This window comes from Danaus plexippus, chromosome 24 (genome assembly GCF_018135715.1).
Source record: "Danaus plexippus chromosome 24, MEX_DaPlex, whole genome shotgun sequence".
Lineage (NCBI taxonomy): Eukaryota > Metazoa > Arthropoda > Insecta > Lepidoptera > Nymphalidae > Danaus > Danaus plexippus.
Window position 1 is genome coordinate 3,351,476 of NC_083552.1, and position 25,996 is coordinate 3,377,471.

At 37.3% G+C, this 25,996-nt stretch overlaps 2 protein-coding genes across 13 annotated transcripts in view; one reads left to right on the forward strand and one right to left on the reverse strand.

Moving 5' to 3' along the window:
- The first annotated feature begins 52 nt into the window (after positions 1-52).
- Positions 53-11,036, forward strand: LOC116775998 (biorientation of chromosomes in cell division protein 1-like 1). 2 transcript variants are annotated; one of them, XM_061524275.1, is made up of 20 exons: positions 53-327; positions 437-596; positions 998-1,120; positions 1,233-1,397; positions 2,104-3,226; positions 3,448-3,585; positions 3,880-4,056; positions 4,767-4,955; positions 5,021-5,138; positions 5,235-5,352; positions 5,553-6,037; positions 6,487-6,561; positions 6,822-7,040; positions 7,500-7,632; positions 8,162-8,276; positions 8,358-8,536; positions 8,694-8,766; positions 9,119-9,215; positions 10,221-10,425; positions 10,914-11,036. In XM_061524275.1, exons 1-20 carry the CDS (start codon positions 256-258, stop codon positions 10,979-10,981), a joined length of 4,032 nt encoding a protein of 1,343 aa, XP_061380259.1. In that variant the 5' UTR covers positions 53-255; the 3' UTR covers positions 10,982-11,036. The 2 variants fall into 2 exon arrangements, with proteins under 2 accessions (XP_061380259.1, XP_061380261.1); XM_061524277.1 differs by having other exon boundaries at positions 437-593.
- Positions 11,037-15,088: 4,052 nt separating this feature from the next.
- LOC116776005 (plasma membrane calcium-transporting ATPase 3) overlaps positions 15,089-25,996 on the reverse strand; it is a 97,789-nt gene continuing 86,881 nt past the window's right edge. For 6 of the 11 annotated variants that reach the window (XM_061524239.1, XM_061524240.1, XM_061524243.1 and 3 more), the window contains 2 exons: positions 18,936-19,004; positions 15,089-17,192 (listed from right to left, as the gene is read on the reverse strand). In XM_061524239.1, the coding sequence (XP_061380223.1) occupies positions 16,980-17,192; positions 18,936-19,004 (282 nt within the window). In that variant the 3' untranslated portion in view covers positions 15,089-16,979. Of the gene's footprint in view, positions 17,193-18,935; positions 19,005-20,116; positions 21,418-21,848; positions 23,966-24,661; positions 24,758-25,996 lie in introns of those variants that run through there. The other 5 variants (XM_061524245.1, XM_032669094.2, XM_032669093.2 and 2 more) reach the window with 4 other exon arrangements.

Here is a 25,996-nt window from a genome sequence, read left to right on the forward strand (position 1 = left end):
GTTAACATTGTATACGCTATGAAGTGAAATGTCAGATATTGTATTTTGACATTAATGCAACGAACTAACAATTTAGTTGTAAAATGTAGTAATGACTTTTATTACTTATATCGGATATATTATTTAGTATTTTAATGTGATACCAGACTTCACAGAAAAACATAACTTTTAAGTTTAACAAAAAATAGCGCTTAAGCTTAATAATGTATAGGATAATAATTTAAGGTTACTTTGAACGTAAGAATAATAGTAGAAATGGATTCCCGTAAGAGCCTCGATTATTCTAATGTGGCGGGAACAGGGTCTCCAGACAATGATATTCCTCTTGTAAGTGTATGAACTTCTTAAAATAAACAATATTTGTGGACATTCTATATCTGAAACCTTTGTTTATTAAGTGTATACAATATTAATTTGTTATTTGTTTCATAAAAAGCCGGAAGATACAGCAAATCCTGCATTGTCTAAACCAATTCCAAAGATGCAGCCATCTACTAAGGGTGTCGAGAATGCAAAGAAGAGGCTGAGGGCATTTTCAATACAGAAAAAAGCCCCAATCACTCCTCTCGTGGTCCCAAAAGCTACTGGAAGTGGTAGTATGTTATATCATAGTTATGTTTGGTTTATGCTTGGTCTATTTTCTTTTCACAATTTGATTTTTATTATTTTTGATGCAGTTAACAATAACACGTCTTTTGAAACATAGGTTAAATATTATTTACAAACAATTATTTTTATCTATTTTTTTGCATTTTATAACTGTTGTCATAATATAAGTTATTAAATAATTGCAAACTCAATAACCACTTTCATTATAAAAAAAAAGTTCTTGCAATCAAAAAGTTTTTATATGTATATATTTAAAGGTATGTATTACAATATATAATATCTTATCATATCATTATTATTCAATGAATTAGACATATTTTTGGACTTTTCAGGTTTATACTAAATAATGGGGCTACACTTAGGTATCATGTTCATCTTTATTTTGCAGATACAACAGTATTAATCGGGAAGTTAAGTGGTGTCAAAGCTATACCGAAACCTGAACTGGATCCAGAACAAAAGAAATTACCAAAACCCCCTAAACCTGGAACAGCTAGGAAATCATTTCAAGGTATTACTTTAAATATTAATCACACGAGATGTGATTTAATAATGGTCTAGCAAATTTACAGTAGTACACAGTGATGGAAAAATATGTTGAACAAATACATCCTTAATTCTAGATTCATACACTGATTTACAAAAGAGAACTTTAGCTGAAATAGAAGACATGAAGCGGAAAATGGAACTAGTTGATCTGGGAATTCCTCTCGGTTTGATCTGTCCATCGTCTACCAGTGAAAAAGCCATGCCGACTAAAGCTATGCCGCCAATAAAATCCTTTTTAGGTAAGCAATAGTGTTTAAACCATTACATTTAATGTTTAAATTATGTATATAAGATTTTTCCTACAATATGTTATGATAATGCATGTAGCCCGTCATTTTCGAGTGTGTAAGTCAAGTCATACAAGCATGATCAGGCAATTCAAGAGAAAAATGTCTAGTAAGTTAATGATCATATTGAATACATCTAATATACATAGATAATAGATGGTATTCATAGATATTATATCTATAGATAGTAAACATTTAGCATTATAGGTGTAGTTTCTTTTGTTAAATATGAAATGTGCAGTTAGAAATATAGAAGCATTGATATGTAAGTAGGTATAGTTTGTATAACTTATACTTATTGCTCTTGAAGATGTCACGATGAATGGATTTTACGAAGAACTGTTCTGGTTTTTGTTACTGTTCCATACAAAATTCTACCAACGTATTTGACGGCATAAGGCAAATGATTTTTTTTTATTATGTAGTCCTTAATAGTTGTTATAAATTGTTTAGTTTATATAAGTTTTGTTAAGGTGATGTGATTTTATTAGCTATATATTAGAACTATTTTATTTTTAATTTAATATATATTATATATGTATATAGTAATGGTTATTGGAAATTAATTCTAAGTACATATAATATTTATATGTTACTGGGTTAACAGTTTATATATGCGGTATCATTTGATGTCACCTATTTTTTTTTTATATTTTAGACCCGTCCAAAGTCGATGAATTGATCCGTGAAGCAAAAAAAGCAAGGCAAGAAGGCAAAGAATTTAAATTTGATTATCAGAAACTATTGCCGGATTACGACAATCCGTTTCAAAGGAAAAAAGACGAATCCTCACACGATAAGGATAGAAAGTCTGACAGACGTAAAAGTGATATCGACAAAGATAGAAAAAAAAGTGATAAATATGAATCCAGAAGGAGCGAATATAGGAAGGACGATAAATATAAAGAGAGAAGTGAAAAGTCCCGCGATAAAGCTAGAAAAACAGAAGATAAGACACAACCAAGCAAAACAGAGAAAGAAACTGATGTAAATCTAAAAGATTATTTGATATGTGACAGCTGGTCCATAGACAATGAGGATAAAAACAGTTCGTCCAGCCCCAAAGCTAACGAGAAAACGGTAGTAGCAAAAGTTACTGAACCCACCGAACAATTGAAAGCTAGTGTTGCCAAACAAAAGGACATACTTAAGTCCATTTCTCTAGATAGTCCAAGACCAACGAAGATTGAAAAATTGCAGCCCGTCATGGACACTTTCAAATACGAAATAGATCCCAACGAAGACGAAATTATAGATATATTCGATAAAGATTCCGGTATAGAAAAATACGCGCAACAGACTAAAGTGAAAAAATTAACGTTATACGACTCACCGGACAAGTTTGATGAGAACCCGTCCAAAGAAGCTGATGAAAATATTGACGACACTTTCTTGGAGTCAGTTCTGAACGAACTCAAACAGGAAGGTCTGAATGAAGACGAGAGTCAGGATAAGGGTTTGGTGGAGTATGAAATGTCACCCAAAGATAACACCAAGAAGAAACAAGAAGGGTCAGTGACCCCCGAATTAATTGAGAAACGGGAAGCAAGTCAAACGAGCGATTACTCCGACGACTTCAGATCGGAGTGCTTCAAAACACCCGACACCAGTGAAAGTGGATATAAATCTGATGGTTTTAGATTGTCCATAGAGAAAGAATTGGATGATGCTTTGGAAGCTAAAATGTCGAGATCCACCGTGGATTCCCTTGACACCTGGAACTTCGTCTTGAGGATATGTCAGCCGCTTCTGTTTCGCCATGACAAAAATAAATGCTACAAGTAAGTGCAATCAACCATTTAACCAGCATTGCCGAATTGCAAAACTAGTTGTTCTCAAGATTACCAATGATGGTACCACAATAGTGACTATAATACTATATTAAATTTACAAATGTGTCCATGAAAATTGTTTCCAACGCTTTCCACAAATACACAAACTTGTTTACATAAAATTTTAAAAACTTTATTTTGATATATTAATATATTTTTATTATTTCCAGGGAAACCAGGGCCGCTCCCAAGATCTGGTACACAGTGAATCCCCGGTCCTGCGCCTGTGTCAAAGACAGGAAATTAGTTTACGAGGAACTTGAGAGGTGCAAAACGAAACTAGTCGACAGAGTTTACGGATGTGACCAGTAAGTTGCTATTTATTGTTTCTTTAAAATTTTTGTCCATCACATCGGCTCCATACGGTAGGAGTTCTGACAGTTCGTCCCGTTGCTATTGAAATAAACATGAAAAACATTGAGATAGACATTTCAATAGTATTTGTTAGAAGTAAGCACACCTACTTCTTATACAATGAGAGATTACATAACAATAAAACATTTATATTATTCATAAATAAGATATAACAATAATGAGAATATCGAAATTATATATAAAAAACCATAGAAAGTACGAATATGGAATAATCCCTAATCCTCAAGAATTCCAGAATCTCGTTTCCCTCAAGCTCGTACGTGGTACCCGTCCCAGGGTCTGATACCGGAAGCGAGTCCGCTGCCCCTGTCTAACGAGTGGGAGGCTGAAGACAGTCAACCGCGGCCTGAGAGGGACCTCACACCAGAGAGGGAAGACCTCAGTCTGGATAGAGAATATCAGAGGTGAGGGGTCTAAATAAGAAATAATAAAGACCTGTATTTATACAGGTTAAATGTGCGTTATTTAATTTAATTGCCAATTAATATATAAGTAACAGAGCCAAAGTTTATTCGATAATTTGGCGAGAATTATTTTCTGTAATTTCGTTTGTTGGCAAAGGTCCAACCTACTCTATTTTCGTCTCTGGTCACTATTCTTCATATGAGCCTTTAACTGCACGATGTCTTCGTCCTACCATTATTGTCGTCCTATCTTCTCTTGGGTGTCGTTGGGTAAAGGCTTAGCCCACTTGTCTATTACTTTAACCAAATGTTCTTCCCACTTAAATTTTAGTCTTAATTTCAGTTTCGTAGATTATATTGCTGATGTTGCGTATTTTATTTTTTTCTTCCGTATTCTCTCTTCTCCTAGTAGCTTGTATGCAAGTAGCAATTTGTACAAAATTTTTTAGTTACGGCCCATGTACTCTATTCGGTAAAATGCCGATATTAAGGACTTTGTACTTCGTTTTTTTACATACATTTTTGTCTTTCATTAGTTCCTTAAGCTCTAGTATCTTAAAATGTACACTTTTTTATGTCTTTGTTTATGTTACATTACTCTACTCTACTATACTGTACCTTTATACCTCTGTGTGGGTAAAAAGCTAAGATATTACAATTATATGAACAGCAAATTTGTAGTTACGTTTTTGATGTCATTGTTGCCGCAGATTTATGAAGGCGGTGTGGCCGGATGCGGCGGATAATGTGAACACTTCCAGAAGCACGACTCCCGTCCGTCAAGAAGCTAGGAAGAAGAAAGTTGATAAGGAAGCAGAAGACAAAAAGGTTAAAAAGATTAAATTGAGCAGCGAGGGCTGGAGCCAAGAATCTGATATAGAAGAGGAAAATGACAAGAGGTGAATATTTTTAGTTCCTTTGCCGAGTAGAACGGAACAGGTCTTTATGATTTGAATAATTTTAGGAAACAAGCGAAGGAAAAAACAAAGATCCGTAAGAGAAAACACTCCACGTCCTCATCATCGAGTTCATCCAGAGACGACGACGATCTCAGAAGAGAAAGAAAAATCCTCAAGAAGAAGGTACTTACCAATTAAATAAATATTATAAGTCTCTGGACAATTTTGTTTTAGTTGAAACTACGGAGGCACGTGTCTGGGTGTGTGTTTAAATTACAGGCACTGAAGAAAACTAAGTCAAAATCAGCAAAACGAAGACGCATCGGTCGGAGAATGTTGAAGAAGTTGAAAGAGAAGCAGAAGAAGAAGCGTAGGCTCAGCTCGGACGGTGACAGCGGTTCGTTCTTAAATATAAAACTATGGGACTCTGTTATAAGTAACAGACGAAATACAAATTAGATTCCTGAGTGATAAAGTTTTTGGAAAAACTGAAGTTATATTACTAATAGCAGTAATTAATTAATCTATGTGCATATTGAAATGTGTTAAAAATATGTTACTTATATTGTATAAACAATATTGCGTTATTCTGTACAGATTCTCATAGAAACAAGAGACTGAAAAGGAAGAAGATGGAAAAGAAAAAGCTGAAAGCTCAGAAGAAGAAGAAGAGAGTTCAATCCAGCAGTTCCAGCTCATCGTCCGATAGCAGCAGCGATTCATCGGAAAGTTACAGAAGATCAAAGAAGAAAAGCAATCAGAGTGCCAAGAAGAAGAACAGAAAAAGACAAAGGAAACAATCTTCGTCAGATTCAAGCCAAAGCGAGACTTTCGATGTAAACATATTGAACAACATCAAGACGGAGAGGCTGACCGACGACGAGAAAGCTCAGAAACTGATGGAGTTCCCGCCGAGGAGGCAGAAACCGAGGGAGATCATCAACGTTAAGGAACTGCAGAACGATTTCGTTGAGAAGGTGCACATCAAGCAGGAGGAAGTGGACAAGGCCAAGGAAGGTCTGGCCGACGTCGGCGGCGACACCGAGACCGACGTCGCCGAAGTTAAAGAAGACGAGAATGTGGTGAGTATGCAGAGGCGGCGGACGAGCGCTCACTGATTATTAGATATTTTGTTTTTTTTTTTTTTTTGTAATGTGACCGGCCACGACTCACAGTGAATGAAAGAAATGTATTTCTGAATAACTTTGGTTATTTCGTTTTGTGTTTGTTTGTAATATATATAAATTAATTAAGGTATAATTTTGGGGATTTATGTTATTAAGACTTAATTTTTAATTTTAGATAAAATCAAATGTGCCGTTACTGTGTTAGTAAAATGAGAATTTATTAACCAGCAAGACGTTGCGTCATCACAAAAATTATGACACTAATTATTTAATTGGTTGTCAAAATCGTAAAATTTTTAACCCTTTTTTAATTAAATTTAACGTTTTTACCTAAATATAGGGTAGTCGGATTATAACTGACCTTGGAACGATAATTATTTATTGATGCACCTATTTTCCTACAGGTGGCATCACCCGCCGCCGTCGAACAAAATGTCGAACAAAACTCACAGGAGTCTGTCTCTGTAACTAGTGTTAAGGTTTGTATTGTGATTTTGTTTTCGCTTCATTCAAAATCATAATCTTATATCGAGGATAATATCTGATTACGGTACATGCAATCATACCTCGAGTTCTTTTACCGAAACTTGAACAGCTATAGCTGTGTCACGTACATACAAACACGTGCACACACATACATATATCATACGTACATATACCGATATAAATATACACGCACACACATGCACACACTAAAACATTGAGGAGAATATATCATAGTTTAATTTTTTTATTCCAGGATGCACCGATTTATGAAAAAGATGAAAGCCATCTCCGTCCTTCCTCCCAGAACTCGAACTACAGTTTCAATGACGTCATCGCCAGCCAAAATACACTCTATCCCAAGGGAATAGAGACGGTCACTGCCTGTGAGGCGAATGCAGACAATTATGACGGCAACAACTATGAAATGTACGAGCAGTTGGCTATGCAGTACCAGAACGATGTGGCGAGTCAGGTGAGGAGCTGGCTTTATTGACGACAGAATTGTATTAGCATTTCAGTAGCGAGAGGTGATGAAGGGGGTGGCTGGTAGGATAGGTCTAAAATATTTTATTGGACAGGATGATGGAGGAGGTGAGCCTCGCCCAGTGTCATGTCATTAATGTCATACTATCCTCATGATGAATGATAAATGATAGACTAATTTGGTGACATTTGATAATTTAGTATGTACATATTTTTTTACCAACTATTTCGTCTCATAAAAAATGATCAAGTGTTTTGAATCACCTCTAATAGAGGGGATTTTTTCAGTCTCTTTATAAATCAGTCATTTTTCTCAGAATGCTATAATAGGAATATCAAGTGTAAAGAATCTTGCAGACATCTATGGAATAGGTTCCATCGACTACGTTTATTTTCTAACTTCGACCGGACAGGGCTTATTGAATGATTGAATATACTGATGTTCCAGGAGGCCAGTCCGCAAGTTGAATGTTCTCAACGAATAGAAACTGTGGTGCGGGTCCGATGCGGGGAAATTAAATGTGACTGGAGACCTCCCGCGTGTCCGCCGCAACGGTGGACTGACAGACCGTCACGATGGGGTGAGCTTACAGGTTCAAGGAGGAGGGGGTAGACCCTAGCTGTGTCACTACAGCTCGAACGTAGGCTGGCTAGACCAGGGAAGTACCTTCTCACAGAAGATCGGCGTGAAGTAATCTTTAATGGATGCTTTTTGACCGATGAGTGAAAGAGACGGCTGCCCTTTCCCTATAGCTCTCCCTCTCCCGCAATCAAAGTAGGCAAGGCATCTACATACCTTATGTTGCAAATGTGCATGAGTGATGGTGACTCTCTTACGTTAATTAAGCTGTTTGTCGCCATTGATATAAGAAAAAGACCTGCACTTAGTTTATAACATATTAAGTAATGTATTTGTAATATATTATCTATGAACACTAGATAGGTAATCCGGGAATTACTTATTTTTGCATCTCCAGTAAATTAAGTCTTGCTTCAACATCAAACAATACAAATATATACAGAAAATAATAAGTAGCGAGTCCATTTTTGGCTACAGGAACAAAGTAATGCACTCCAGTAATGTGAGTATTTACCTCTAATATGTTGCAGGTTTGAAGCCGGGCGAAGTGAACATAGTACTGACAGGTGGCAGCACTGAGCCACCAGCGCAACCTGAACCCGTGTATCATATACAAAGCTTAGCCAACAGGACCGATAATACTGGGTAACATTGAGTTATTATAATCTATCTACATATACCAGAACTGTCAGGCCCTTAACAATTATATCGTAAACCTTATTCCAGTTACGACGAGGCCTACATGGACATGTACGGGGCTTCGGACAGGTTGCAGTACGGCGATTGTTTCGCTACCGAGAATAACGCGAGCAGCAAGAGCGCTAACATACCGATAGTGACTAACACGGACATAAAAACCACATCCTCCCTAGACGCGCGGATAGACAAGGCTTTGAGGGAGACCGGTTCGTAGTTACCTAATAAATATTATATATATATATATATATATATATATATATATAAGATTTATAAAGACATTGTAAATGATTGTATAACCTGCAAATAGTATGAGCGAGCGAATAATGCTTAAGGAGATATAATAATAGGATTATATTTTTCCAGTTCTAGGTGAGGTCGCGAAGGAATTGGAAGTCGATACGGAGAAAGAAGCGCCCGAGAAGGGAATATTGATGACGTGAGTTCAAGGGTTTTAATATGTTAATGCTAGTTTGAGCATGTATTTATTGTATATGCTAGTTTGAGCATGCAAAAAATACTGAGCTGATTTTGATGAAACCTTCCAAAAGTATGGCTTAGACATCAGACATGTAATTTGCATTGAAGTTTTGTGTATTTACGATTTTATTTTGTATCAAATCACGTGATAAGTAATGTATTTGTAACCATAGACTCAGCGCGTTTCAGTTGGCATATAATTTCTATGCACACTGTTCAGTTTTCCTGAACCAATTCAAAATACTCGCGAATAATAACAGAAGAAAATAAATGCTCTTGTTTAGTTAAATCATTCATTTTTTTTCTTCCAGAGTCATCCCGGAGTCCCGGGGCAGTAAACGTGTTCGTTTCGCTGATGGATACACACCGGGACAGGACTCGGATGTCGAGGATCCGCCTGTTAAGAAGGTAATACATATCGGGAAAAAGATAATAAAAGATATCAGGATAGCGTCTTTTTATCTTAAACCACAAACGTGTACTATCAAATCTATCAATACGCAAGAGCGCTAGAGGTGTGTAGAATAACAAAAAATGAATATTTTATTTCTGCATGTCGTTAACGACACCCCTTACTGTAACGGACTCTTTGTTAGCTAACACATGAGTTGGGTTACTTCTTTATCACTGTTTTCTATTAAGTATAGGACGCGAGGCGTCAGCTTGTGTGTGTGTGCACACAGTAGTGTAGGTGTGATGTCCAACTTGTGCGTGCCACGTGATTTTCTAGTTTTAAACCGGCTTACACTGCTTTATTCAGCTTACTCCGCCCCTGCCGCACTTAACCCTTTGTACTGGTAGCAGCGTGACGTTGTTTAGTACTTAATATTTAGTTATTGTATTCTATTTATTCCTGAAATTTAAATTTAAAAACCTAGTAAAAGAAATCTTGCGTAATTTAAATAGTTATTTTTTTTTAATATTAATGACAAAAAAAAAATCGGTGAGGAAGAATTCGTATAATTTTTTTAACTTTTTTAATTCATATATTTAGTCTATTTTTCTTCACATAATATTTACAGCTGACCTTTAACAAGCTTTGCTTATTTTATTTTGAATCTAGAATGTTATGTAACTAATTAAAAAGTGTTTTGTGTGACTCTACTTTTACTTTCACTCACACAAATGCAAAGCTCGCGGACTGTAACCGTCTATAATCCAAACCATAAATAAATTAATTGTGCGTGGATTTGAATGAAAACGAAATGGTAGAAAATGATCTAAATAAAAAAAATGGCGTTCCTTTAGACGAGCTTATTAACATTACTAACAAATCACTATTGGTTGCCCGCATGCGTTCGAGCGCCACACATTCCCTCTCGCTCTGTCTGCTTCCTCCCCTCCCTTTCTCACATCACTAACGACAAACAAATTCTGTTATTTCCTTAACACGGTGATTGTTTATCTCAACAGAAGAAGCGTCGTCGTTACGGCTGCCCGTGGCCGTGCCCAGCGACTCACCCCGACCATGTGTCCCTTTGGGACGCGCTGCCTCCACCCCCTCCGCCGCCCGGCTCGCCCCCGCCTCCCCCGCGACACACACCCTCCCTCCACCTGCTGAGGACGGCCCGACCACCGCTACTGTTGCCACCAGTGCCACCCCCCCTCGTCAAATACGGTGAGTATTGTAGGGTGTAGAAATATTCTTATATTAATTCAGAAGATAGTTGTCAGTTAATTTGGTGTATATATGTATAGGAAGAGTTATTAGTGATTTCTGTTATAGTTTGTGAGATATTATAAAAATAGTTTTAAAGTCTTAGTATGTTTTCGTTACCACTGTTTAAGAAAAAGAGCACTCCATTAATATCTCAATGTCAGTATAAAGAGTACATTTGAATGAGCTTGTCTATACGATCAAGGTCAACTTAAATTATATTGAGTTAACTAAGTCATTTTAAAAAAGTCTAGTTATAAATTAGTCCATAGATACATGTATATACATATATTCTGATTCCTCTAAAATAATTTTGTCTCATCTTAATTATATATACATATATAGATTTTCTCGCTATTTGTCAAAAGTCATAATTGCTTACGATCCGCACATATTTTAGGAATACTTTTAATTGACCTTTAAATGAAATCTTTTCTATACATTTTCAGATCCTTCTGTCCCGCTGCCCGGGTTCATGCCACCCGAACCTCCCCCGGGACTTATTACTTTACAATAGAGTATACTATATATTTTTTGGCGCCTTAAATGTAAATAAACTAAATTTGAATAAATTGTTGTTTAAATTTAATTCTCCTCTTCTGCCGACATTTTAGTGTATGGAAATTTTCACGAAATGTCTTTACTTATCTATTAATTGATTGAAAATCTCACTTTAATATTTAAAACCGTCACGTATAAAAAAAAATACCTCGACAGATTTTTTTTATTTTTATTATTTATTTAAATTTATGGCTGGATCGTGGGAACAATGGCAATTTTCAAATTGTAAAGTTCAGTCAGTGTAATAGTCAACAAATGTTTGTAATACTTTTGCAACCAAAGACGTTAGTTAACAAAATATTTTAGCAGATGGTATTGCAGTAGTTCGATACTTATTTTTTATTGTCTTGACCATCTTTCCTCACATCATCCACTCTTCAGTAGTTGCATATCAAGTGCACGCGTTATCTCAGTCAGTCTATTCATTCTTTACTTCAAACGACCAAAGTGTGCGTATATGTGATAAAAGCAGAAGAAATGATGCATTCGCATTTCACTGTGAAGCTTGTGATTAAGCAGATTCAACGAGAGATCAGGGGTACAAAATGGGGATGAGGCTTCGATGCTGTATCTGATCGGATCTGTTATCAGCCGAAGATCGAGGCAATTAGTTGTATTGTCATCGATAGAACGGCCTTGTGGTTTCTTCAATTGGGAAAGACTTAGCAATAATAAAAACTCCTCTCATTTGTCCTCCCCCAGTAGGTCAGGTTATATGGAAACAGCCAGTCTTTATATTGGGCATTAACTCCCTAAAGACTAGCTGTGCTGAATAAAATCTAAGTTGACACATAGGTGAGCTAAGCTAAGTTGAGACAGCCTCATTGAGATGTTACAATAAACCAGTTATCATCACTATGTGATCAATATACAGTGTGTATTACACTCAGCCATGCACTATTTTGCCAACAACCTGTGGCCAGCAGCTTCCTGGGAGTGGAAAATTTGCTGTCTTAAGACACAGACGTAACAATATCAGATAACATTGAGCATAAACACACATAACCCGGCGTCCTCAAGAAAGTTATATTCAAGAGAGTAATTTGTGTGCATAAGGTCCTTACGACTGTAAGACATTCAGTCTGCGCTTCCACCAAAATGTAATGATTGGGCGTTACTATATAGACATCTGATGATGTGGACTGGGGTTGGCTAACCCACTATTTTTGCCCCTACTGACTGAGGCCAAAGGAGCAATTTTTTTCGGATTCACGTTACTCTTCATGACCAAGAATTGGATATAATAATAATTAGAATATTGTTCTTGGGTCAAAAACAAAAGTCAACTTTTCAGACGCATCTTCCCTATTAAATAACATACCGGAATTAGCAGAATAACAGCGTTCGGCGGCGTGCCTTGTTTATAACTATGATATCTTGGGTGGTAAGTGGAATCATACCTAATCATAACGTAGCTTACAAAAAAGAAAGAATGCTAACTAGCTAAAAACTCCTACCATTAGCAAATAATACCTTAGTTCCTTAGTAAATATTCTCTCTTATTTTTATTGTTATTTACAAATTTGTATCCCGCGGTCTCTGTGGGTAGCTTTTGATCAAGCAAGAAGTCTGTTATTGTATTATATAGGGATTCAAAGCCACTATCCAAGTATCAAGGATAGTTGCTTGCAGTAACAGGTTTCTCTCTATCTGTTGGAATATGCGAAGATAAGTTTTTTGGATAATCCTTGTTGCAGAAAGAACTGTAAGTAGAGTTTACACAGCCGTTATTAGCTACGTCTCTATATTTTATTATTACTCTCAGTGTATTTATTTTCTAGATCTGTATTGGACATTGTTAGGTCAGTTAATATTCAAGTATTGCTTTTACTATGAATTTAAAAATTAAACCTCTTTAAATGTATCGTATTTTGTTCACTGATTGTGCGGTTTCTGTGGTGTTGATGCTTTGTGGTTTTTATTTGTTGGGTATCTTATGTTTGGTGTAAAAAAACAGTGACTAGATTGTGGGAAGGTTCGTTGGTGGATAATGTGTTAGACTTGCAGGCTCAAGACTCCCAGTGGTTACATTGTATAGTCACCCGTCAGCCAATGGAACGTTTTTAATACATACCTTTGTAATAATAAATAAATAAATAATCTTTGTGATGCAGAAAAAATAATATGCGAATATACGAATTTGATTATTAATATGTACCTCATGTACTATATGTCTGTTATACTCATCAACATTCATCTCTGGGTAATCTAAGTCTATACATATAGTGTGGTGATTTCTGTTTTGTTAAGATACTATTATTCTTTGTAATCTGTTTTGCTATACCAAATGAATGGTTGAGAAAAAGGATAGCGCAACTGTTTAAAGTAGGGATGGAATCGGTACATTTTTATAGACTTTTTTTTTTTGTATTTTATAAACGTCGGATTTAGAATTACTTCATTGTTTTAAAAAGAGTCAGGCTTTCAGGCTATTGGAAGTAACCTCGTAGACGGTTTGATTATTTTTTTTATTTTAAAGCGGCCCGATTCGTGCAACGGCTCGGGCGGGAATGTTTCTGTCTTGTGTAGCTTCGAATTGACTGTAGCTGTTAGCCCTATTGGCTTTTACAGCGTCACCGGGAGGGGTGGGCGGCCGTCTGTATTGTCTGTTGTTGTCATGTCGTCAGGGTCTAGGAGAACGTCTTTGGGACGCCTCTTCCCTAACGGGGAGTTGGGTGACGGGGAGTAGTCACACGCTTTGACTACTAGTGGGACGCTTTGACTACTAGTGAACCGTCGCGGTCTCGGAAAATCTCTTTGAGATCGTCTTGAAGTGTGCAGCTATCGTAGGAAGTCGGAGCTCCCTATGGAGGTCGGAATTCCTGATGTACCAGGGTGCGCCTGTGTGCATGAATCTATATTGCAGCACTTTCAGTTTGTTGATGGCTGAGGGACGGGCGTGGGCGAAGCACGCGCTCGCGTACGACATGACGGGAAGTTTGCAGGTCTTGTAAAGTGTGACCTTATTTCTAAGGGACAGTTAACTTTTACTGCAGATCAGGGGATATAGGCGAACTAGGATGTAGGCTGCCCTATTTCTAACTATCTGAATGTGGGGTCTGAAAGTGAAATATCTATCCAGAGTGACCCCTAGATATTTGGCTCTTTTTTGCCAAGGAATGGGGCTGTCGTACAAGTAAATTTTTCGGGAGGAGATGCCTACTCGATTACTTCTGGTAAAAATATCTGCAGTGCTTTTGTCTGGATTAATCTCGATTTTCCATTGGCGAAACCATTTCCCTAAGGTTTGGCTGCTTTCTGGAGTCGAGAGATGATATAGTCTAGAGACCTTGATGAGGTATAAACTGCGGTGTCATCCGCGAAGAGGACAAGGTGTGTTGGACCTTTTGGAACCGGGATGTCGCTCGTGTATAACGAGTAATGAATTGGAGAGAAGATGGAGCCCTGAGGGACTCCTGCTCTTATTGGGCGGGGGGAGGAGAGGGTGCCCTCCACTCGATAGCGGAAAGAGCGATTTGATAAGTAGGCTCGAATGATGTGAACGAGCCTGTGTGGCAGTTTTAGTTTGAACAGCTTGTAAATCAAGCCGTTGTGCAAGACTTTGTCGAATGCTTTCGGCACATCGAAGAAGATTGCACCCGTTTTATGGGGACGTCTGCTTATAATACTCTTGGTGATGTGCTCCGTGAGGCGGTGCACCGGGTGGACGCTGGAGTGCTTGGCTCTGAAGCCGAACTGTTCATTAATGTTTCTGTCTGTACCCTCGCCTCTATTTATACTAACCAACACTCATTGTTGTGTCTGCACTTGCATCCATAATAATTAATTACGTAAATGAAAGGTATTTGCTCCGACATATTATCGATTTGATTTATGTTATTATTTCATTCTCTTCTTGATCGATTTGGCTTCATGTTTAACTCTTTTGTCTAACCGATTTTTGCTGGAATGTCTTTCTCAAGGTAATTCGATTTTTGCCTAACTTTGCGGTACATTTAAATGTGAATAAATCCAAGATCTAGATATCTAATATGTCTTAAATATCCCTGTCTATGGTGCAGAATTGGGAAATATCATAATAAGGTAATAAATAAAACGACAGTTTAAAAACAATAAAATAGATTTCATTTATTGTGAGACGAAAAATACAACAATGGGACTTATTACCTAAAATGGTTAGTGGCAGACAATGACTGTCAAAACAATTGATTGTTAGGTAGGAGGGAGGACCCCCTACGTCACAGTAGACTCCTAATTTATGTCTTTCATCGGGAAACTGGTACGTAACGAAAATATAGCAATAATTATACACAAAACTATAACCATGACCTTTCTATTCACTGAAAACATAACTAATATTATTTAACCGTGAAATTTTAATAGTTTTTTTTTTAACTAAGTTTTTTTTAAAAAGGCTTTACTGATTCAAAGCTAATACTCGATTACTTACAAGATTGTTTAATAGTTTAGTAGTGATAGCCGCTCGCCGAGTGTGGGCGAGCGCGTCCGCGCGATCTACACTAGTCGAGGAACGTCGCTCGTGCAACCAAACGCTACGAACCTCACAAAATAAAACATAACAACTCTCAATAATGCTACTATGAAACTTCCTATACAAAATTGAACATGCCGATCCGCTAAATCGCTCGATCATAATCATTAATTCCTAAAACAAGTGGGCAGCGAGCATCCGGCTTGTGTTGTCGAAACCTTGTTCAACTCATCACTAGGTCCATTAAGTACATGTCTTACTTTATAAGTTCAAAATGCCACTGCGATTCTAAGTCGCCTATGTCTGTGCCGACGCCTGTATTGACCCAGCCTCAAGTGCGATGTATCTCCTGTTAGTTGTCGTTCTTCGTCGTAAATCTTACGTCACATCCGTCTAACGGTAGCGTCTGAAGTCATTATCCTCACCCGGTCCTGTAGCACGTCAATTTCTAATTCATCAGGTCAAATTGGTCCAATGACTTCCGTCTCTTTCTCCCCGCACTTGAGGTAAGGCCGGACGAGCGTCACGCTATTGCTCGTAGAGAAAAAATTCCAAAATCAATTCGTTACATGTATACTATATTCTGTTTAATAAAGTTGAAGTATTTATCAATAATCAATAAGTACATTATAATAATTGAATAATTAGTATTTTGCTTCATAAGAGACTAGCATTACAAATAAATACCATCAGCTATACAATTTAATGTTTATTTCTATTTAAACATTTTGAAGATGGTTAAGTGGACTACGTAGGTTTTTACACAAGAATACGGAGAACGGTTCTTGTATAGAAACTGTACTGTTGATGCGTCTACGTACGAAATATGACTTAAATATATACTTAGATATAGAGGAAAAGGTCGTAAAAACAAAAAAAAAATAGTTATTGAAATTTATAACAAACACCTTAACTAATACTTCAATAATTTAGTTAAGTATACAAGGCGCGGGTTGGGCGGGGTGGGGGAGGCGGGGTGGCGCGCGCTTCTAATATCACTCGGCGTTACGTACAAACGATGATACTGCGCTACTAATGAAATAACTTTATACAAAAGGATGAATCGAGGCGACGCGCCGGCCGCCCCCTCCCCGGCCGCACCACAACATGTCTTTGACAAAAGCAATACAAAACAATTCATTCCGTGTAATAGATGACACGATGCTACGCGAATTTTTTTTTTCATTTTATTTTTCAAAAAACACACGCCCATTCGCTCGTCCTCGCGCTTAAATCTAAAATTAATAATTAGACAATATTTTTTTTTTATATTTGTTCAACAGACGCGCGCGTCGCAACGCGGCGCGTATAATAATAAAATATTTTCAAAACAATCGAATAATTAAACACACTAGTTAACAATAACTTATGCTCGCACACCGGCGTCAAAAAGAATACCTGACAATCGTTTTAAAAAATATCATTCTATACACGATCGTTATTACAAGGGAGCGATGGCGGCGTCGGTCGGCGCGGGCGGGGTGTCCGGGGGTGGGGGGTGTTAGACGGCGGTTTCCGTGTGGCTGTGGCTGGAGAGGCGCTCCACGTCCAGGTCGTGTGGCGCCAGGGAGTGCGGCGCGTCATACTCTACGCTGGACGAGTGTGAGAATCGCTTCGCCAGCGCTGTCTGCTTGCGGAGCGCTTCCGCTAGTGCTGCGTCAGCAAGCGAGCCGCGCGAGTCCAACCCCTGCCGGAACGCGTTCACCACACGGATCTGCGTTCCCACCACAGTTATTCGCATCTCTCATCATTATGTTATTGGACTTCCGCTCTGGCTCACACCAGCGTTACTGCTATACGCCTGTCTCCATTATTACCATTTAATGAGCCACATTTACATTTGTAAAGCATCTAGCAGTAACACCACTTCGTCTATTACAGGTGATTGATTCGTTTGTTAAATTTCTTTCAAGTATTAAATTTGAATATAAACATGATATGTTTATATTCAATATTTAACCAATCACCTTTAAAAGAAATTATAGCGAAAACACGTTGCAGACACACGGGGGAGTTGAATTTGTAGCTTGTAAATATATTGGTGTGCCAATAGTGTGCTGCGTAAAGGATATGTGTACATTTATCGCACGCAACCAGATATGTTCCAGGGGATTGAATTAATTTACAAATAAAATACAAATAGGTATAAGAAGTCGGAACGTATCTCAAAGTGAAATGTGAGCCAGAGCGAGACGTTTATCAAAAACTTTATAGCATCGCCTTTAGATGACAGTGAGAATACCATTGATTTATCAATAGAATTAATACAGCAAATCACAATCTAAAGGCGATACTGTAATAACAAAAAAAAAGAAAAATATACATTTTTCGGAATAAACAAATAGAAGCACACCGAGCCATAAAAAGAGGCGTGAAGCAAATTCAAAAATTCCAGTCACAGATAATCCGCTCTGGAGAAGGGATCAATGGGATTGGCTGTTGAAGTATGATCCCGTTTGATCCCAACTCATTGAAGTCGTCGAGCCGGTCCGAAGTCGAATGCCATGCAGTGATATCTACTCCCTCCTCTGAACACAGACGAACATTTGTATTACATTATTAGTGACGTATTGAAGACCCATGCATTTATGCTGTGACTGTATTTGTCTGACCCCTATGTGAGCCGCACGAAGCTCTAGAACGCTACGTTTATGAAGCAACATTGATTGCGTAACTTCGTTCCCGAAGCAAGCTGACCTATACGCTTCGCGATTCCATAAGCACAGCCTAATTATCAATCTAAAAGCCTTATTTATGAGATGGTATCCGTTTAAAAGCTTCCATGTTGTTTCCCTGTTGATTAGTTTTCTATGGAGCGTCATTTAGGATATATTGTGCAATGTATGGGGCAACCAAGAAAAATAACATATACTATTTATAGCTAAATGATAATGTGGATGATATTCACGCTTTGAAGCCATGTGTAAGGACAAGTTAGTGTGAAAAGTCTAAGTTTATTATTTATTTATTAGTGCTAGATTAGTGACATATTAATTCAGGTGCCATTAAATTCTCTAATAGTAATAAAGCTTTATGTTTTTATTTAATACTTGAGTGATTTAGCATTTTAGGACAAAGTAATAAAAATAATCTATGATTAAATAAAAATATTTATAAATATACCTGTAAATTCAACCTATAAATTATACCAGAGTATTATAAATCCCATCATTATATTGTAACGTGAATTTGATTGTTAATTAAATAGTGATACATGCAGAGGAATTCATGCTGTGATGAGACATGCAAGCGAAAAACTGACCGATTAAGTTCAAATATTAAATAAACAATAACAGAAGTTAAAAGGTCAGCGTGGACGGAACAGAATATAGCAGCTGATATGTAAGTTGAGTACAGTAAAATAAAAAATAAACAGAGGAATAAAATAAAAACGGAAACAAAACAAAAAAAAGAATTAGATCGTCAGTGAAAGAGCAGGCTTCTTATGAAATCTTACAGCTTGATCGGTAGAAGTCTTGCTGTAGGGCACAGGAATCAAGCGCTCTTGTAACTCGCCACCTATGACCTTCCGTGTGCAATGGGGATTCATGGAAAAGAAAATTAAAACGAGAGCATGAGGTATAGATCGCTATAAGGGAGGCGATCCGACCGCGCTCGTACGACGCCCACGATCGGACGCTACTTCGGAATAAAAACAAAAATATACACATCGTGGAAAGGAAAAATAATACAAAAAAAAATTGCAAAAATAATATGTACTAGTATAAAAAAAATAGTTATAATAGAATATAAATTTCAGAGTTAGCGTCCGATAGAAAAGCAGTGAGTTGAAATTGAAACAGGTTTTCGGGGACTATCGGAAGCGGTGCTTCGCGAAGCGTTTTATCGGAAAAAGATAAATAATAAATAGAATAGGAGAAGAAATTAACGCAGGGTCTCCTATAAACCTTAAGAAGCACATTCATGGTTTGTGCACTTACAAACTATTTACACATTTTCCATCCAGGGCTCCGATACAATATCAAAATAAAATAAAAAAATTAAAACAAAATAATTGAAATAATAACAATTTGACATCGATCTGAAATACAGTAGCTGTTGTCCTTGTAAATGCGTTGAAGCTTACATTGAGTTTACACTGTCTGTGCGTGTGTGTGTGTGATCACACAGTCGTGTGTGTAACATTGTATCTCTTCATGCGGTATTATCTAGAAGCACACATATTGTTGACGAAGTCGCTCACATACCAGATAATAAATCGTAGAACATTTCATACTACAACTAATATACATAAGCGCTATAATAAAACGGTGATTGCAAAAACATATTGTTGAACATTCACATCGATATTTTTCACCCGGATTATTCTGTCTACTGGTGTGTTTTACAACTATTAAGCGAGCCTATTCTCTAACACACTAACTATCATACACTAAGTGTTGTATAGGTGAAATTTTATTAGACAATAATGTTTCACCAACAATAGTCTAAGACATGCTAGGTGTAATACTAAACACGTTATAAGCTAAGCTTCTAACATAGTACTACAAACATTCCGGCCAACGTAAGGACGCCAACATCCAATATGTTGGCCACATTAATGACAAAAACACTTCCGGTGGCCATTTACCTTATAAATTCAGCTCCGAACGAGGCACGGGGTGAAATGAAAGTTACTTTGGAGTATAGATACTTTATTACTAAGATTTAATAGTGACAAGAAGCATTAGAAACAACTATTTAAGAGAATACCAATTTATACCAATTCATTGGCTGTGTAGCAGAAAATCATGCTTCAATATGTTTATACTATCGGCGTGACTATAAGCGTAATATTAGAAATCATTTCGTTAAAAGTTTAACTTTCATAACTTGGTGAACACCAATACACACCTATTAGAATCACGTCATATATTTCATATAATTAATCTTATATTATTAGCGGGCGAATTCTACTACAATAGTGCATTTAATGAATTTCAAAATATTACACATAAACGCTATCATAACTTAACATAGATATATTTTTGTATCTAAAAAGTTTACTCTAAGGTGATATTTAAATTTGCTTGAGGAGGGTAGTTGGAAAAAAGAAAAAAAATGGAAGATCAGAGAGTAAGGCTGGTGTAGTGTTGACAGTGTTGCTATACTATAAAAAAATGATGTAAGAATCTTAAAATATATTTCTATATCTATGGCATGCATTTACTATTGATATAAAATATCTTCATCAAGTCAGTAGTCAACATTCATCTAAAATCTATAGAAAAAACAAAACCATCACAAAATATGACACAACAGCCAAGGCAGAACAGTTACCAATATCTACTATGACAAAAAGCAAATTTAAATATCAATATTATTATAAGCACTTGTTAGCAGGAGTCTAGGCCACATTTTATTATAATGATCTCGTTATAAAATTCAACATCAGAACACACAACGTCCATGTATATGATTTTAAAGGAGAGAAGTTCCATGATTATTTACAGAAAAAATTGAAATTACTCTTTTTTTTTTTTAAATCTATTCACGTAAAAAAATAAACGTGTCGCGTTTCACTTCCAATGTCAGCTATAAGTAATATATATATGTATATATTATAATAATAATATAACTTAAATATTCAATATGGTGCACCATAATTTAATCTCTATTAATATTTCGCAATTCTCATTTCTTAAACTATTTAGTAGACAATTCATTACTTAATGCTACATTTACAGATACGATTGAATGTTACTGAGATGATCGTTTATGCTTGACCCGTTGACTGATTCGTCAGTCAACGCTGAAAGCTAGCATTAACCACGGCTTATCAATATTTATTCATTTATTCGGTATTATTCATCGCTCTGATGGGAAACAGGGCTGAGGGCGGGCAAGGAGCCACCTCCGGACTGTACGCTGATCCTCCTGTGTTCCGCCAAATAATTATTGACAAATATCCTGCGGCCGGCCAATATGTCCGCTTTTTGCTGCAAAACAATATACGCGGTGTAAGATACCGCGTGTAACCAAACTGCTCGATAGCCAATAACGTACGCGGCATTCCAAAACCAATGGTAAGAGCATCTGACTGTATCGTATTTGGTTTTAGAATTCCATAACTACCAAGTGAGATTTAATAGCTTTAGAAAAAAAGACTAAATGAAAAGAAAAAAATTTATGATAGCAGTTTCGTTACTAATTAGGTGCCTATTAACTAGGATAGGGGCATTCACTAGCTCAGGGCGGGGGAAGTCGAGGGCATCCACTAGCAATGGAAACAAAATATATATATATATATTATTTGTAAAGAAAAAAAATAATTAAAATATAACGTGTCTACAACTACTCATAAGATCCGGTATGTGAGCCACGACGAACGAACATTACCTATCAGGTAAAGTAAAATGAAATATCAATATATTGGAATAAATACTTTTATTAATATTATACTTTAATAATTAATGGTCGTTTGTATGCCGGTTAAGTATGTAAGTGGTTTAACAATGGGTATATATGTAACTCAAATATAAAGAAATCATTGTTCAATAAGTACTTACACAACCGAGTCGACATTAATAAAACAAAAGAAAATAAAAAATATATACTACGGGGCTTCGAAAATTATTTAGAGTTTGTTTTTTTTTTTAATTTCCGTACACTTATTTCTAGTTTTGGTGTAACAGTGGAGATATTATAATATTATTATTTTTTTTTCATATTTTTTTTTTATTATATCAGCTTACAAAACTAATATTAGAAGTTTGGTAGTATATCGTAGTTTTAGTAAATATATTGAACACTGCCGTTCTATGCGTATAAAGTGTTAAGAGACTCCTTATAATATGTGTATGACTTAAACAAAGCGAATAATTTTATAAGTTACGCTACCAAACGTCTAATTTCATTAACAAAAAAAAAAAGACAACTTGTGCATACTCACATCTGTATACATGCGAAATGCTGTAATATAAGCATGATCACACTTTAAATGCGAAGCGAAATTAATCAAGAGTTACAAATCAAAGAAAAAAATAATTAAACAACAACATTTGTACCAGAATAAAAACAAAAAAAAACTTCGATAGATACTGTACTTACAATCTAAAACGGCGGCCATTTTGAAGACGTGCAAGTCACAAAATGGCGGCTAGCGTTACACCAGAGGTGTCGGTCTGTTAGCCTAGAGCGATTGTGTTTTATAACGTACGTTAAGCGTGTACCGTATTGGGACAACGTGGGCCAACGTGCAACATGCCACTAAGTACAACTGACTTCACCTACTTTCAGTTATCAGCTGGGCAGTCGCTCGACTCGACTCAGACCTAAACTTACCGTTAACATCTGAAATAGAGCGATCTTTCTAAAGCCCCCACCATACAAACACTATCAATGAAAATACTATGGAATTTGCTTGAAAATTTATTGAATGTAAATAATTTCCGTAACATTAGCATTATAATACGTCCTATAGATGTAGTATAGTCTTTATATCGTCCGCTAGACGATATGCTAGACGATGTGTCTCATTCATAACAAACTTCAGGTAGGAATATACCTTAATAATAGAACTATTCAGATAATAGTGTCCATTCTATAAGTAAAATCTGGATAAAATAACGTATCTATATAATAATTGTAGATCTAATTGTATCCCAGTTTTAGGCAGAAACGGGGTAAAAGTGGTCCCAAAATTTACTATGAAACAAAACATCAAAGTACACCGGCACATCGTACATCCTACACACAGAAAGCTACTGAGAATTATATAAAGTTACGAAGATAAAATATTTAAAAGAGTTATAGATTTAAATTACAATATTCAAGGAGATATCTCAAATGTTTCACAACAGCTATACAAAATATCACTGCAACGATATACATACAAATACGTTCGAAAAATTACAAACCTATTTACATATCGTACGTTGGTAGGTCGGGTTGCAGTGCTGGAGAGCCGATCGAGAGTCGACACGGACCCCGGTTCAAATAACGATATCATTACATACTACAACATACGCCGAACTATTGCAACTTTAACATTAAGAAATTCAACAGGTTTCCAAATTCAATCGAAATCGTAGAGATGCGCTCTGGCGCGGTAACAGGCACAAATCGGTCTAGGAGCCTAACGTCGGGCCTATCTATATATAGTTTTATTGCTATCGACTACCTAGATCTAATAAAACATTTTAACACTTAATAAAACCTTAGCCGCTATGAAGGATGCGTTCGGAGCACGCATGCTATATGTTACGCGAGGCCGCGACGGAGGCTTCGGGCGACGTTGTAACGTTAAGTACGGGCGCGTCGCAAAACAAACAAAAGCGTAAGGGGAGTGGTGTGTTCGTTCGTCGGTGTGGGTGTGCGTTAGAATATGGTGGTCTCGGTGCGTGGCGCCGGCGCGGCGTCGTCGTCGATGTACGCGATGTCCTGGAGGGGGGCTCGCAGCCGGGAGCGGAGGCCGGCTGCCGAGTGAGCCGATAGACGTTCCTCCAAGTCTTCCAGCGTCGACTTGAACGCGCGCACCACGCGCAGCTGCAAGCAACACAACCCGTGACGCCCGCTACCCCCTACACCCTCGCCTACAGACCGAGCCACCGATACGACCTACGAGTGTGGTGTGGATTGACTCTGTACGGACCGTCGGACGGAGTGCGCGACCGCTCTAGTGTATGTGAGCCGCGGAGTACGGGCGGATCACCGGTGCCTGGTGGCCATGCACACAGCTAAAACAAAATGTACTAAGTGATAGCGAACGCTGGGAGATCCGGGTGGGCCTCGATGATGGGAAGAACTCTAAATGAGATTTAAAAATAAGCGAGGAGGGGTCGACAGGGAGTGCTCGGAGGATCGAAGTGTCGACAGCGAGTGACAGGGTGGCGGGCGATAGTGCCAGATGAGGGACGACATCTACAGCCAAAGACGTGGGAGATGAAAACAGACAAACAGAACTATTGGATTGATCACGATGAGTCGCCAGCACTGACACTCCAGTTAGACAATGTATGGCTGGAACTGTTTGGACTGCCGATTATATACCAAAAAAAAGTGATGAAACCAGTAAAATAAGACGTAGACAATGAAAAGCAGAGTGCTAGTGACGGACGACTCGTCGCTCACGTGCCGTGTGGGAGAGCTAGTCGCTAGTCGCTAGTCGCTAGGCGCTAGGCGCTAGGGCTAGGGCTAGGGGGAGTGTACCGTGAGCGTCCGTCGCACGCAGCGCGCCGTCAGCCGCCGCGGCCGCCACTACACCTCCGTCTCCAGCACCGGCCGGGGCTGCCAACAACATCTCTCTACGACGCGCGGCTCGCCCCATTCGACACCGTCCTATTTGCCACGCAGCCCTAGCTTTACAACCGCTCCACCCAGATATGGGACTGTCTATAGTCTACACTAATGATATTTCCATCGTTTGCCATTGACCTTGTTCGTCCGACGTCATGGAATTTAAATTCGTAAATTATATATATTACAGATTATGAACTGAAGATTAAGTTAGAAAAGTAGTTTTGTTGTGGAAAAAACATTTAACAATGTTTTAGGGATGCATCAAATCAACTTAGAATCAAGGTCAATTGTTAACAAACAGAGGTCATTTTTAAAGTGCAGAATAGATAAATGATCTACAATGACAACATTAAATAACATCTAAAATAAATTTCAAAAGCTTCTGATCTTACAAAATAATATTACTTAAATTCGACAAAAACTAATCAAAAATAGAATAGTGCAAATTTCCATAAACTATACATATAAAAAATGCAAACTAATCAAAAAATGACGTCAGGACGATCAGATCAAAGTTTTCAGATAAAATTGCCTTTACAAAACATATCCCCATATCTGTCGTAGCTACAAGCAGGCCAACACGGAAAAACGACCCTTGATATAGTATACATAGAGTAAAATTTTAAATAATAGGTGTCTGTACATGAAAGGTAATGGGACTTAATCGAGTGTTGTTTGACGATGAACATTGAAGACTCAGAACCGGATATTCACAGTTCAAATAAAAAGTATCGCATGGATTTAAAAGGCCAGGGCATTGAGCGATAAAATGTGTCACAGATAACATTTAATAATAATAAAAAAAAATATAGACATGCACGCGAAAGAAAACCATTTGGTAGCCGTAGAAAGGAATAGAAATGTGTTGGTGTTTCATGAGCATGTATGCGGCCTGGGCCAGTGTCCTTAGATCTGAAGTGCCAAATCAAACGGAAAAAAAATCATAAACCAAATAAAACACAATAATGAGGAACTGGAAGATTTAAAGGAGTCGATTCGAGGCCTCAACTACCCTGAAGTTGATCTACACATAAGCCTAGACAACGCTGGGAAGACACCTAAAATGCTTGGACAAGGGTTCTAACAAATCACCGTAATCTCATTTTAACGTCACATGTACATTTTACTTTGTTTTTTTTTTTTATGTTTGTTTATTTTAAACTAATCCAAATTCCATACGCCCTCTATGGTGGTGGCTCGCATTTATATCTCGTACGTGATTAGTATGGATTTTTAACACACTTAATGTCTAGCATGCCATTTTAGTTTTAACATCCA